The sequence below is a fragment of the Eulemur rufifrons genome, chromosome 30, assembly GCF_041146395.1.
Source record: "Eulemur rufifrons isolate Redbay chromosome 30, OSU_ERuf_1, whole genome shotgun sequence".
NCBI lineage: Eukaryota > Metazoa > Chordata > Mammalia > Primates > Lemuridae > Eulemur > Eulemur rufifrons.
The window spans coordinates 133,068,685-133,084,878 of record NC_091012.1 but is presented as its reverse complement, the minus strand read 5'-3'; the positions used below and the strand labels follow the sequence as shown (position 1 = coordinate 133,084,878).

The 16,194-nt window shown below is 35.8% G+C and overlaps 1 protein-coding gene across 2 annotated transcripts in view; it reads left to right on the top strand.

Moving 5' to 3' along the window:
• The window catches only part of MOSPD2 (motile sperm domain containing 2), a 46,442-nt gene that overhangs the window by 11,464 nt on the left and 18,784 nt on the right, over positions 1-16,194 (top strand). For both annotated transcript variants that reach the window (XM_069463107.1, XM_069463106.1), the window contains exons 3-7: positions 4,710-4,865; positions 7,039-7,125; positions 8,865-9,019; positions 12,562-12,622; positions 14,781-14,819. In XM_069463107.1, coding sequence (XP_069319208.1) covers positions 4,710-4,865; positions 7,039-7,125; positions 8,865-9,019; positions 12,562-12,622; positions 14,781-14,819 — 498 coding nt within the window. The remainder of the gene's footprint in view (positions 1-4,709; positions 4,866-7,038; positions 7,126-8,864; positions 9,020-12,561; positions 12,623-14,780; positions 14,820-16,194) is intronic.

Genomic DNA, 16,194 nt, shown 5'->3' with positions numbered 1-16,194 from the left:
GTTTTTGTATTTTTAAAGAGTTGTTAAAACACACATACACACACAAAGAAGAATCATCAGCAGAGGATGTTTGTGGCCCTCCAAGTCTTAAGATATTTATGTATTTACCTGTACAGAAACAGTTTGCTAACCCATGCCGTAGACCAGTGGTTCTCAAAGTGTGGTCCCTGGACCCAGCAGCATCAGCATCATGTAAGAACTGGTTACAAATGCTGATTCTTGCATCCCAGTCTGAATTAGACACTCTTGGGGTGAGGCCCAGTAATCCCTGTTTTAATAAGCCCTCCTGGTGATTCTGATACATGCTGAAGTTTGAAAATCACTGCTATAGGCCAGTGGCTTAAACCCATCATAAAAGATCATCTCTCTCTCAGTCTCACCAGATAGTTTCACAAGTAAGTAGCGATCCAGGGTGCTAGGTTGTAGCCAGCTGGCAGAGGATGCACTTGAGAGAATACTGTTATTTTGGCCCATTGTTGGCATTCACACTGTACAGTCAATAGAAATAGTCCATCCAACAACAATGCTCTCCCAAGGGCCTATCAGGACTTTTAGTGGACTCATGCTCAGAGTTATGGAGAAATAAGAGATCCTAAAATGTTTTAGACTACTATAATAATCTAGAGTTGTATGTTTGCTGCTTTTGAACATCATGATGCCCAGTTAATAACTATTGTCCAGTTTTCATTATTAGAATACTTTTGTATTTTTTTCAACCTATATTTGAAATCTAGGCACATTTATAATAATTACAATATATTTTCAAGATTTTCTCAACTGGTTAACTAATTGGTAAATTAGAATTTAGTCCTCTTTTCATGGTTAACATTCTACCTTATGTTAATAGAAATTCATTTGTGTACTGTGAAATTTTCAGTGTTCTTGGTCTTCCTAAGATTGTGAGTAAGCAGACCTTACCTCCATTTTACAGAGAAGAAAATAAGACCCAGGGTGACTTGCTCATTCCCATTGTACATAGCAGCATGGGTCTTCTGATCCCATTAGTCTATCCTATATCCTGAATATGGCCAGAAATTTTTTTCACATTTGTTAGCCTTAAAACACAGTCTCTGACCTGTTGGTAATGTCACTAGCCAAGAAGTACAAGAAAGAAAAAGAAAAGTTAATGGAATTTCCTGTTTTGCAAGTAAGAACTATAGTCTCTTTTGTCTTGCAACACACAGTTTTTTTTAAGTGTGTGTGTATGTGCATGTGTGTGTGTGTGTGTGTGTGTGTGAGAGAGAGAGAGCAAGCAAGTGAGCATGTGTGTGGAGAGAGATGAAAAGCTGAGACAGAGAAATCATAGTTACCCTGGAACATTTAATACTGTCTGTTCCTAGAGGCGAATCACCATTGTCATGTATCTTTTGTTCTTTCTCTGCCAAATTATGGACTTTACAATGTATTTGGTGGTGATACACTTGTATAAATATAAGACCAATTTACAGAGCAAAATTCATATAAAGACAAATATATAGTAGAAAGGGCCAGTGAACCATAGGTGTGCTGATAGTTCATTAAGGTTTCTTAACAAAGGAGTGGCTGAAATGAGCTATTTTGAAGAAATGTAGAAGTGAGGCTTAAAAATCCACCACAGTGGGATTAATATTGGTTTGTGATAACAGTTTTCACTGGTCTGCAAGATGAAAATAATAAGGACAAGGTATTATGAGAAGGTATACATATATATACATGTATCTTTGTATAAAACTAAACCCTTCTCATCCTCATCTGTACACTTTGATCATTGATTGGTAAGTCTTTGAAAATGTCCTAGGTGTATGTGCGCACACACACATGCGTTTTTATATCTTCAGATACTTTTTGAATATACATTTTTAACTTCTTCTTAAGTTAACATCTTGTCTCAAAATTCTTGAGACTAAGTAATTTATAAAGAACAGAAATTCATTTTCTTTCATTTCTGGAGGCTGGGAAATCCAGGATCTTTGGTGTCTGGGGAGGGCCTTCTTGCTATGTCCTCACATGGCAGAAAGCAGTCGCGTTAACTAGGAAGGAGCTCTCATGTCATAATCACCTCTTCAAGGCCCCACCTCTTAATACTATCACATTGGCAACAGCTGAATTTTGAAGGGGACACATTCAAACCACGGCACATCTAGACTTGCCAAAGGACTGGTTTTCTGAAAACTCCCTGTCACTTGAGGATTCAGTTGTCTGAGGACTGGGTTTGAAAGCAGCAAATTGTGTTGTCATAAGCACAGTTAATTATTGTCCTTGGTCTTGTGGTCCCAGGCCGTGTTTTCCTTACCTTGAATGCTCAGTTTATTTTCTGTTTCTCTCTCTGCCATTCTGTCTTTGCCTCCCTCATCTTTCTCTTCTCTCCCTGTCTCATTCATTCTCTCGGTCCTTGCTTCCCTGTCTCTATGCCCTTTTCCTCTGTCCTCTTCTGCCTCTACTTTTCTACCTCTTTCTCCCAACCCCCACATGGGTCCCCCTCTCCAACCTTCTCTTTTCTTTTCCCCTCTCTGGTTTCATTTCTATTTGCCTAGGAGTAAATGATCAACAACCAGCATTTTATATGTAAGTACATGTCAATTAATAACAATAATTAATCAACTTAATATAAATGGAGATTTCTGATTTCAAAGATCTGCATCTGTGAAAGCTATCAAAGAGCGATGGGCTTTAAATTTCCTAGTAATGGATACTCTTTTGTTTATGGTATCCCTAGTGGTAGTACTAGCAATGGTAGTGATAATGATAACAACAACAATAATGTTTTATTCTTCTTAACGTGGCTAATATTTACCGAGTTTTTACCACTTGCCAAATATTGGTCTAAGTAATTGGTTTTCAGAGTGTAGCCCAGGGACCCTAGGGGATGCCCAAGACTCTTTCAGAAACCTATGAGATCAAAACTGTTTTCATAATAATTCTAAGATACCATTTGCCTTTTGCACTGTGTTGACATTTGCACTGATTACATAGAAGCAATGGTGGGTAAAACTGCTGGCTCCTCAGCCTGAATCAAGACTAAATCAAGGCATTATAGTCTTCATTGTCAGCATACTCAGTTTTAAAAAAAGCCAATTTTATTTCAGAAAGTCCCTGAAAAGCAGTAAATTTTATTAAATATTGACCCTTGAGTGTATGTCCTTTTAATGTTCTTTGTGACAAAATGAGGAAGTACGCATAAAACACTTCTGCATGCTAAGTATGTTTGAGTTGCCAGCTGAATTAGTCACTTTTTTCATAAACCACTGTTTTTATTTGAAAGGAAGAAAAATCATAAATTGAATACGCTGAATTTTCAAATAGCAGAACTAAACAATAATTTCCAAGGTTTACCTACCACAGAACCACTCATTTTATAGATTAGAAAAATAGAGCCTAGATATTAAAAGCCATATCCAAGGTAACACTCTACAAATGCATGATTTATGGCTTCATATTTTATAGTGCTTTAAATTTCCAAGTACTTTCGTATATACTTTTTCATCTGATCCTCACACAGCACTGTGAGTATATAAAACAGCTGAAAGACAAGGAAATTGAGAATCAAAGAAGATAATCCTCTGAATGCACTTTATATTTTCCTAGCCTTTTAGCTATTATCTCTAAGGTCTGAAATAAGGCAGTGCAAATGGAGAGGAGATAGAATCTATAAAATTTGGCAACTAACTAGATGCAAAAGAAAAGGAAATGAAGGAGCCAGGGAATTTTCTATAATTTTTTGCTTGGGCCCCTGGGAAGATCAGTTAACTGAGGGGGGAAAAAATGAGAAGGAATAGATGCCGTTAACAAATATTTACTGAAGGCCTTTTCATTGGTACTACTGTCATCTGCTTTGGAAGATGCTTAGGATGTATAGACTCTGTGCCTTTAACTTTCTATTTGGGAAATATGATGTGCATGCCAGTAACTCTAATTCAAGGTAAAAAGTGGTAAGTGTACTAAGAAAAGCTTAGTTCAAGTCCCATACCATTTGACAAGAGGGAAGAAATTAATTTTGGGCTCAGGGAAAATGTTATAGAAGAGGGAGCATTTGAAAAGAGTCTTGAAGAATGGTAGTATTTGGATGTACAGAGACAAGGTGAGTCCAGTTACATAAAAATGGTGAGAGCAGGGCAAGGAAGGAGGGATATCTGGTATAGGGGTTAGTATGAATATAGCATGTATGTAGGCAGATGATGAGAAATTATTGTTATTGGAAATAATTATTCCAATAAATTATTGGAAATATTGGCCACAGTCTGAAAATAGTAAATATCCTAATGCTGCTTACATGTTCAGTTTTCTGTTTTATATTTAGTTTATTTTTTTAAAATCATACTTGCCTAACAAATATCTCTTTAAGTACAACTTAGTTATTTCTTTACATATAAACTTTCTTCATTCTTCATTGATTATGCTAAGAATTTCAAGTTCAGATAGCATAATTGATCTTTACAGATGTGGGTTCATAGTTTTAGAGAGGGTTGTACCAAATATTTGACTATGGTCTCATTTTAACATCTACAGTGGCTTACTTAAAGTAAACCTGCAGTCTTTAGATAACCGTATTCTCCTCACACTTGGAATTCATCAAGCCTTTAAATTGCATTTTCATCTGAACTACATCCTTGTGTCTATCCTCAGATAGCTGAACTTTTGTCTTCCAGGTCTCCTTTCTCCTTTGGCATTAGTGATTATTTTTCACTGTAGAATTAATCTGACTTGGATATTTATTACTGTTTTTTCCTTAGATAAGTCAGATAAATATGATTCACGTGATGTTGAAAGGCTACAACAAGATGATAACTGGGTTGAAAGTTACTTACACTGGAGACACGATAATGTAGATGAAACACTGAAGATGCTTGATGAGAGTTTTCAGTGGAGAAAAGAAATTTCGGTCAATGGTAAGCTGTTCAATTTAACCTTGACTGTAATATCTCCTGCACAAATATTACTGTTTTACATTTATTTAATCATGCATTGGCACATATTCTTGGTACTCAATCATAAATACCAGAATATAATTATTTAAGTGACCCAATAATACTTTCAAAGGAACACCTCATAAATAAGTCTTACCACTAGGATCATTCATAAGGAAATCAGATCTCCAGGGAGCAGAAATCACACTCATGTTCTTCACTCACAGCAGAGTCTCCTGATCTGTTTTTAGTTCAGTACCATTAAACAATAGCAAGACAGCATCTTCATTACCAGGCCTAGAGATAAGGAGATACTATTTTCCTGTTTTTCTCAATAATGAGTCTGTGTCTTTCTGTATCCCGAGAGTTCTTTGTGCTAATAGGTATTCCATATAGAATTGCTAAATAAATGGAAGTCTCAGAAAAGCAAGCTTATCCCCAAGGAAGCTGTGGCAGTTTTCTCTTAACTTCAAATTTCTAGGTGTACTACTAGATTGAGATTTTTCTCAAAAATGGGAGTTTTAAATCTTAAGGGGAGTTTTTGTTTTTTAGTTTTTTGTTTTGTTTTGTTTTGTTTTGAGGCAGAGTCTTACTCTGTTGCCCAGGCTAGAGAGCAGTGGCATCATGACAGCTCACTGTAACCTCAAACTCCTGGACTCAAGCAATCCTCCTGCCTCGGCCTCCTGAGTAGCTGGGACTACAGGCACACACTACCATGCTCGGCTAATTTTTCTATTTTTTGTAGAGACGGGGCCTTGCTGTGTTGCCCAGGTTGGTCTTAAACTCCTGGCCTCAAGCAATCCTCCCACCACTAGGATTACAGGCATGAGCTACCACACCAGCTTGGGAGTTTTATACTGGTCTTCAGGTATATGAAGAACTTTTCATGGGAAAAGTTACCTGTTACCTCTCTTCTCCTAAAAATTTAACAAGAAGAAACTGGCATAACTTCTGATTTCAACTGGGTATAAAGAAGGATTTTCTGTCCATGAGGATTATAAACTCTAGGTGACTTGAGTCTGAAGACTTAATACAAAATTGTCAACAAATAAATCTAGAGTATACACTTTCCACACTCTTCATATTTATAGAAGGAATCCATGAGAAAAGGAGTATCTAAGTAATAATGTGATTGGAAATGTTAACACTGTAGGTAATTTCAACAAACAGTGAAGCATTTGTTATATTAATCAAGCAAAGAAATATAAATCTAACATATCTAAATGATTTAAGTACAAAATAAACTTTTAAACTCAACAATACTTGTTTTCTTACAGAGAATTGCTAGTTTCTGGTGGCATGTAACAGAGATATGATAAGGTAGTGGGGAAAGGTAAATCTTTGAAAGTTCTTGGGGAACTGCTGGTGAATGAAACAAAAGCCTTGGCATTTGCTGCCTTGCTGTGTTGGTCCTCAGCCTCACCAGAAACTAGACAAGCCCTTTGTTTGTTCTTCTTGCTAAAGGTTCCCCAAGGTTCTAAAATATTTTAGAATCTACTAGATATCAAACATTGTAGAAAAATACCATTTTATTGGAGAAACGAAAGGGATTTTTTTCACTAATTCTGAGGCTGCAATGTGGATATTTACTGGCATGTTCTCTTGAAATGGTGTGATAGTGATGATATTTGTTTACAAGTCATTGTGTGAAAGGAACTCAACCACAATGTGGAAATGTATCCACATAAATAATGACATGTCAAGGGGAATGGAGTTTATCCATTTCTGTCCCTGTGTCTTTATGTAGTTTTTTTCCTTAGTAGGAAACATCATTTTTTATTGCCAGAGATTCTTTCCATATGTTTGAACACACTGTATCTTTTTTAAAATACCAGAACTACTATACCACTTTATCTTTACATTGTGCATTTTAGTTTTAGGTCACGGAGAGGAACCTGAATCAACAGGCCTTGCTGATTTTCCCCCCGTTTGTCACATTTAGCACTTACTCCATTTGTCCTACCATATCTGTCCACGACTATCCACTCTTCATCAAACCTACTATAAAAAAAATTCAGATATAACCTGTCTCTTCAGGTCTTCATTTCATTACAGAGGCTCTCATATCATGTAAAATTTACACTAAATAAATTTGTATGTTTGTCTCTTATTAATTTGTCTTTACAGTTACTGATCAAAGTTTATCACTTTTTAGACCTTAACGAATCCTCCATTCCCAGATGGTTATTGGAAATGGGGCTTATTTATCTCCATGGTTATGACAAAGAAGGTAACAAATTGTGTAAGTATCTTTAATTTTTGTACTGGCTTTTCAAGATTTTGAGATGTAGGTATCTATCTCAACTGAATTAATCACCAGCAGAACTTTCCCCGTATGTAGCACACATTAAGTCTCCTGCAATTAAGGATCAGTGGGGCCATCTAAGGATCAGTAGGGCCATCTTTACAGAGTGTCAGACACTTAGTTGTTGTGTGTACTGTTTGTTTTATAATAAAGTAGACAACAAAGGCAAATGTTGCATCCTGTAACACAGCCAAAATAATTTAATTCAGCATCATTATCTTCTTTCTAACTTGACTGTGATATTAAAATTCAACTCAGTATTTTTATGGAGAATCTTTTTGACAGTCGCTAAAGTTTGCTAAATGGGCTTTTTTCTTTTTGAGTCTTTCATAATCATCTTCCCTTAGCTTCTTCTGAAATGTGTGTAATAACGGGAGGAACAGTAAGTCATTTCTGTTGTTCAGATGACTCCCTTGTTATGCCTTTCTCCCTGTTTCCCCAGATCCAGCTTGTTTTTGTATTAGCGATGGGACTTGGCAGGTGTGCTCAAGCCCCATAGTGGACAGACATCCTGCATTCATCTTGCTTGCCTTCTCTGTAGCATGTAATCTGGCCCCATTTCAACAGTACTCTTTGCATTTTCCTCTTATCATGGCCACATCCTTTCCAACCTTTTTTTCTCATTTCTCTTCTACCTGTCCCTAAATATGTTTCCCAGACTTCATTCCTTTCTTCATCTCTTTTACTTTCCAGCTGATACAGTCTCCTTGGGTGATCTCAAGCACCTTGGCAGCTTCAGCTACCTCCCAAACACAGTGGTGACCCCACACAATCCCCAGGCCACATGCACATACCCAGCTACCCACCTGACTGGCACCTGAATGCCACCTGGCTCAGCTGCCTTCAGCACAACACACAACTGAACATCCACATTCTGCCACTTGCTCACTTTTGGTATTGCCCTCCTCAGGGCCACTCATTGGCTCTTCCTCTGATACAGCTTCAATTAGGCCCCTTTTAGTCTTCACTAGCCACTTCCTCATTCCAGTCCCTAACTGCTACCTGCTTGCCCCCAGGCCCTTCCTAGATCATAGCCTCCTCCATGCCACTGCTGAAAGGTTCTAAAACAGGAAAATCAAAGCACCCCAGCATTTCATTCAGAGTCCTTCAGGCCCAGCCCCTGGCTCTCTGTTTAGCTTCTCCTCTCACCACTCGTCACATTTCATCTCAGCTGCCACCACTGGAACGGTTTGCCATGTTCCACCCACGTGCAGGCACCCACTCATGCCTCTATCCAACTTCTGTCAGTGGCTTTCCTCTGGATGGAACATTTTTTCTAGTGCTTACAGAACCACTGGCTCTCTTTTTGTTAAGCACAATAAAGAGCACTTTTAGTGTTTGTTCACCTGTATTTTCTTTTCCCCCTTACAAGTGAAGTTTGTTTATTTCCTAAGGGAAAGAAAAATAGTTTACTTCTCTGTTACTCTTTAATTTAAGGTTCCCAAGTGTAACTATTCTCATTTAAAAGAAGGAAGGGGGCTGAGGTTGAGGAAAAAAATTTAAGAAAGAAAAGAAGGAAGAAATGTTTTTTAATCTGAGAAACAAAATGAATTATAAATGAAGAAAATGTCAAGGGAAAGGCTATACATATACATATATGTATATGCACACACATATATTAAAAAATAATATTATCATGCCATAAATCTTATTTTTATCTTTCTTTCTGTTTAAAGTCTGGATCAGGGTGAAGTATCATACAAAAGACCAGAAAACCATACCGGACAAAAAAAAGCTCATAGCATTCTGGTTAGAACGTTATGCTAAGAGAGAAAATGGGAAACCTGTAACAGTGATGTTTGACCTGTCAGAAACTGGAATAAATAGCATCGTAAGCATTTTTTCATTCATTCTAAATCATTGTTTACCATGGCTTCCTTCCTCTTTTCTGTCCTGCCTGCCAACCAAACATTGCTGTAAAATTGAGCTAACTAGGATTTGGGATTTATTTTTTTACCCTTGCAGTGCGAATGAAGTCAAACATGAAATGGGGTTTGCAGAGAATTAAATTTGTTTCAGTATTTGGCATTGAAACTGTCAATTTCCTAGAAATGTTCCTTGTCTGATATGCAGAATGCAGAGGTAGAACGTCGAGGCTGGCAGGGTATCAGTTGATGTGATAACAGTGAACTTTGATATCAAAGCTAATATCCTACAGCACCCACCCCTGTGCCTGGCACACAGTAATACATTCAGTAAATATCGAGTAAGGTAATGTATGATTTCTAATTTTTTATGTTCATACCATGTTTTGCAAGATGTTCACATGAGTTTTGTACATGTGGCACTTTGTGATTTTGTTGGGTGTTTTTATTTGCTTGTTTGGATTTGTTTTCTGTTTGTTTGATTTAGTTAACTTTGAAAACCCGTTCTCTTCAGGTGATTTTGCCAAGTTTAAAAAATAAATAAAACCTACCAGTCTTTAATTTAAGCCTTGTGACCTTTGTGGTACCTACAAACCCTTCAGCAGTAATTGAGATCAATTGGCACATTTATTCTAAATGTTGTCTCTTACATTTAAACCGTGGCTGATTCTAGTAGCAGTGAATGTGGCATTTGTAGAAGTGCTCAGAGCAGTTTTAAAATCTTCTTGGAATTCTATTTGGCAAAGTATGTTAAGAATTAATACTCTTTGCCTGGTAACTAATTTCTGGAAATCTATTCTAAAGAAATAATCCTGAGTACAGAAAAAACATTGTGAGCCAAAATGTTTTTTGAGTGTCATTTAAAATAGGGAAAAATTAGAAAAAGTGTAAAGGTGCAATGTGATGAAATGGTAAATTATGGTACATCTGATGGAGTATGTTTAACTATGTAACATGTTTAAAAAGAATTCATAGTAATATGGGAGAGTACCCTTTTTCTGAAATGAGAAAAACTATATGTTTATATATACTGTAATATGTGTATACACTATGACATGGTTATATGTAGCCCCCCAAAAAGGAAACTATAGGTAGACATTATAATAAACAAACAAAAACAGGCTAGAGACAGCTGTTAACAAGAATTCTTTTTGGGTGGCTGGACCACAGATTGTTTTTTCATGTTTCTATTTCTTCTTTTTATTTTTTAAAAATCCAGTGCCCTGGATTTTTCCAACCTAGTTTCCATGTCAATGGGTTTTAAATTACAGAGTAAATTATTTTATATAGCAAATCAAAATCAACTTGCCTAGATAAATAAATATTCCAAGGCCAGGCGCGGTGGCTCACGCCTGTAATCCTAGCACTCTGGGAGGCCGAGGTGGGCGGATCGTTTGAGCTCAGGAGTTCGAGACCAGCCTGAGCAAGAGCGAGACCCCATCTCTACTAAAAATAGAAAGAAATTATATGGACAGCTAAAAATATATATAGAAAAAATTAGCCGGGCATGGTGGCACGTGCCTGTAGTCCCAGCTACTTGGGAGGCTGAGACAGGAGGATCGCTTGAGCTCAGGAGTTTGAGGTTGCTGTGAGCTAGGCTGACGCCATGGCACTCACTCTAGCTTGGGCAACAGAGTGAGACTCTGTCTCAAAAAAAAAAAAAATATTCCATAAAAATAAATCATGATTCTGTTATCATTTGGGTGTGATAGTTTCCTAATTATTAACCCAGAATCATGAAAAATAAATGTTAATGTTTTCTGTTGCAAATATAGGGGCAGGGAATTGACTTGAGCCATCTGAATTTTTTAAAGCTACTTATACGATATCTCACCATCTTTAGTTTGTAAATATTTAAGTCATTACTAGTGTTTTAAAATGCTTGAATCTTATTGAATAATTTATTTTTATATGTGACCCTTTTGTGATTCATAAAGGATTTAAGTCAGCTTATAAAGATGTATACAAAATTGCAAGGCAAAAAATAAGAAAATTATCTGTTAGGGTTGGGCCACCAGTTTGACTCTAAGCTTCAACTACCTGCCTGAAAGAAATGCAATCATTTAAAATAATTCAGTGGCCATACTTTAAAACCAGTGTCTTAGGAGAAGTATATCCATTCCTGACACTTGAACTAGACAGAAAATTCTTTCCTGGGTCCTCAAAAGGAAGACATTTTACAGGATAATGAATAACATCCTTGAGAGCATCCTTACACAATGCTGAGCAACAGGTTTTATGGAGCTATTTTACGTAGTGCCCACTAATGGACATACACTAGTGGCATCTTATCAAATCCACTTGAATTAGCAGTAACTCAGGATTTTATGAGCAAGGATAGTCAATAAATAAATTATGGAAATAAGAATGTTAGACAACTATTTAGGCAAAGTTTCTGGGGGCCACAAATTATAAACTAGGTAACCAAATTTTTATATAACTAGTTCTTTTTAGCTATTTTCTTTGACTCTTAACTACAAATCATGAAACTCACAGTGGGTATAATGATTAGGTATAAAGGTATTATTACATACCAGGGTTTATCTCATAATAAATACTTAAAATAGATAAGGACGCTTACTTTTCAGTTTACTGCAATTAAAGATGCTGGAATTCACATGCTACTGATGACTTTATAGACTCTCATCTCTAGTATAAACCCAGCTTTCAGTAATTGTGATGGATTTAAGTTTGCCTGGTTATATCTTTCATCCTGCAGTCTTTATAAGGTGGCCAGTCAGGATTAATGAAACAGCCTGTGGCCATAGAATAACATGGAATGAAATGACCCATATGAATAGTAACTCTAATGACCTAATTTCCTGTTGCTGTGCTCAAAGCAGTAGGAGCAGCCAGACAGCTATGTTTATAGTCTCCCAGAAATTAGAGTCAATGAACAACACTTGAATGTAAGCTAAAAAAACTAATTCTGGCTGCCTAAATAAAATTTAAAAAGCCAGAAGTGAAATAGATACAGCAAGCCAATGTGATTGGATTAACTGTTGTGTAAAAGAAATTAATAAAATATATGGAAGCTATTATGAGGTATAAAAATTAGGTTTTTTTTTAAAAAAAGCAAATATACCAGAATATATATGCATACATATTATCATTCGAAATGGTCAGGTTATAAACTGTATACTTATTTTCAGTAATTTTGTAGTTACTCAGTAGATTTTTAGAATTTCTCTGGGAGGATTGCTTTTAGATCTGTTTTATGCCCTGTTGCCTTAGCAGCCTGAAGTATGTAACTAGTTTAAGGTAAAATGAATAATTTTAAAACATCACTAAGCACCTGATTTGTTCAACTTAGTTTTAGGGCTGATAATTATAAATAGCTTAACGACCTAAAACCTTAGTCCTTGGGAATATAGATATTTGTGTATGAGCTTATTTTTTAAGAATTTAATAATTTTCTCATTTGTATTTAGTAATTTATCACCTTTAGAAATGTGCGATTTAAAGTTCTCTAATGTGGACAGTCTTAAAGATTTAATCTTTATTTTAGGACATGGACTTTGTACGCTTTATCATCAACTGCTTTAAGGTTTATTACCCTAAATACCTCTGTAAGTAACTTACTCCTTTATAAAAATATAATATATTGAAACTGTAGACAATGTCTGAGAATTGTGGAGCCTTATATTATTATAGAATTTCATACCTGAAACTTTGTTTTCTGATGAAGAATTTTAAATGTGTTCATAGATGTGTAAGTATGTATCCTGATAGGTACAGAGGAAAATTTAAACTGTATATGTAGCATCCTATAACACACCCACATGCACACGTATGTACATAAAAACATACATTTATTTCCAAAATTATCCATTTTTACTATTTCAATTTAGAAATTTATTTAAAATAATTTTTATTACGTGGAACTTCTTCCGCAAGAACAGAACAGCAGTATTGATCAGCAAAGTATACTGTGTGATAAGCCATATTGATATATAAAGTACAGTGTTTACTAATTGCTGTTTAAAAATTGTCATTAAGAAAATACTTGGAAAAAAAGAAAAAAACCTTATATATTCATTTTTTATTTGTTGAATTTGTATGAGGGGTTCCCCTTGGGGAAATCAACATGCCAATTCACATAAACAGTCAAATATATTTAACCCTAGTGGGTTAAAAGTGAAAAGACAGAAGGAGGCAACAGGGACATCAGAAAATGGAAATTCACAGGTCTACCTGGGCACATTCCTGGCAAATACAGCAAATTGGGTCTTTTGGGACTCATGACTCAGGTGACACTAAAACATGAAATCCCTAAATCATCTTACTTTGGCATGCTTTCATATTGTTATTGCTAATGTGAAATAAGGAACAGACAAAAGGCATGGTACATATCAGGAGTCAATGCCACCCCCAACCTTGTACCCTCATCTCTTCAAAGAGAATATTCATGAATTTTTTCAGGTAAAGAGAATAACCAATTGTGTCCAGCTTGGGGAATCTGTAGTATCTACTGTTCCTTATTAATTCTTGTGGTATCTGGCATGTACCCTGATTCATTAAGGCTTGCTGAGCAGTACCCAGTCAGTGGTCAGCAGAGAATCACTACCTCATATTAGCTTGCTTCCCTTAGGGACAAAAATGAAAATAAGATATTCACTTGTTTATTGAAATATTCAATGGAGCATGTAAAGAGCCACTTATAAATAGTATAAATATTATTATTGCTTTAAAAATGCTTTCAGGATTCCTTTGAGAGAACTATTAATAAGCTCATGGATCTATATAAAGATAAATTAGAATACTATTCATTTTAGTTAACTAGAGATAATGTATATATTCTACCTATATGACATTGTTTGGCAGATAGTGAATTTTGTAGAATCTTAAATTGATTATTCAAAATCTGTCATGAAATATAACTATTATATCTTAAAATTTGAGTCTAGATCTTTTTAAATATATCCCAAATTAACACTGGAGTATTAAGCACCAGGGCACCTCTTTAAAGATAACCTTGTTCCTTCTATGTACTTTACTTATCCTACATTAGTATAACCCCTCTAGGAGGGTCTCTGCTCAGAGAAGAATGAAATTACATTTTGATTCATCTAAAATAGAACAATGAATTGGATCTCAAAAATCTTTATGGTTTCTGGTTCTTTCTCACAATTGTTAATATGGCTGTTTAATATCTTCAACTCAATATGTAAATAATGCTTCTGCATACTTTGGAATTATTGGTTTCTTGGAGCTCATGATATTGAGAAATGTAGAAATGATTTTTGTTTCTTAAAACATAATGATTTATTAAAAGGGGAGGGGGCAACTGTGAGACTGGTTTAACAATATAATAATCTCTAGAAAATTATAATTGAAACCATAAATTAGACATGGAAATGTTTTTAAGTTCATTGGCTTCCAGCACTAATATAACATACTACATCCAAAGACTCCAGTTACTCACTTAACTATTTTCTTTTGTACCTTTCTGCAAACAACAAAAGCAGTGAACGAACAAAAGAATAAGCTGTTTGCCAGAGGACAGTGATTGCATTACTGATTTCCCCCAAGCCGTCCTGGGTAGGCCCCTCACTTGTGAGATGCTAGTTGTTGATTCTAGCACCAGTCGCACTTCTCTGAATTAGAACTCAGTCAACCAGCTCAGTTTGTACTTGGATTCAGGTGACCAATTTTTTTCTAGGCCAGGTATAAGTCATTACTATAGAGGTACTAAGTCACATTCAATGATTTTTTTTCATCTTTCAGCAAAAATAGTGATCTTTGATATGCCTTGGTTAATGAACGGTGAGTATATTATTTATGCTTTCTTAAAACAAAATGTCTGATTTTCTTTTATCTTCACTTTGTCAAGTTAGCCATACTTCTACAGTAGTTTATAGGAATGTTTATATTGTCCTTGGCATGTAGTCTTAAGAGACTGGAGCTAGAATACTCAAAGGCTATCCTAAGCAAACAGGGCTAATATTCTATCCCCAGGATCTGGGGACATCCACTAGTCTTTAAAAACAGCCTCGCTGGGTGCAGTGGCATGTGCCTGTAGTCCCAGCTACTCAGGAACTTGGGAAGCTGAGGCAGGAGGATCACTTGAGCCCAGGAGTTCAAGGTCAGCCTGGGCAACAGCATAGTGAGACCTGTCTCTTAAAAAAAATTTAAAAACAGTCTCAAGATATTCAACCATTCAGCTAAAGTTATAGCCAGAAGCCTCAGTTTGTCACCCACAGATAAGGTGTGTCTTAGAACACAAGCCTTGTCTAGGTTTTCTCATGGGCTTTAGGTGTTGAAGAAGAAGGTGGAATCAACCTGAAACTCACCCCAAATCACTGTAGTCACAGGACCCTTTTGACAGTCATCATATATTTTTTGCTAAAAATGTTTTGAAAAAGCCATTGAAAAACACTCTTGTCCAACTTTAAAGTGATTATAAATTTAATGTTATTTTCAGAATGTGCATTCTCATTTGTGTTTGCAAAAGTCAGTTGTTACGTAGAAAGCAATAGAGAAAATCAACAAAACCAAAACTTGAAAAGTTCAACATAATTGACAAACCTTTAGCTAAAACGATGACGAAAAAAAGAAAGACTCAAATTATTAAAATCTGGAACAAAAGAAGGGACGTCACTATTGACCTTGCAGGAATAAGGATTATAAGGGAGTACTATGAACAATTGTATGCCAAGAAATTAGATACTGTAGATGAAATGGACACATTTTTAGAAATATACAAACTACTGAAAACTAGTTCAAGAAGAATCAGTAGACATATAACAAAGGAGATTGAATTAATAATCAAAAAAATCCCCACGATGAAAAGCCCAGCCCCAGATGACTTCACTGGTAAAATCTGTGAAACATTTGAAAAAGAATCAACACCAAGCCTTCACAGACTCTTCCAAAAATTGGAAGAGGGGGGAATACTTCCCAACTCATTTTATGAGGCAGGTTATAACTCCAATACCAAACATCACAGGAAAAGAAAACTGCAGGCTAGTGTCCCTTATGAGTATAGACACAACAGTCCTCTACAAAGAACTAGCAAACCAGCAGCATATAAAAAGGATTATACACCATGACCAAGTGGGATTTTCTCAGGAATGTTGAGTTCAGCATGTGAAAATCAATCAATGTAATCCACCATATTAATATGATAAAGGGGAAAAAA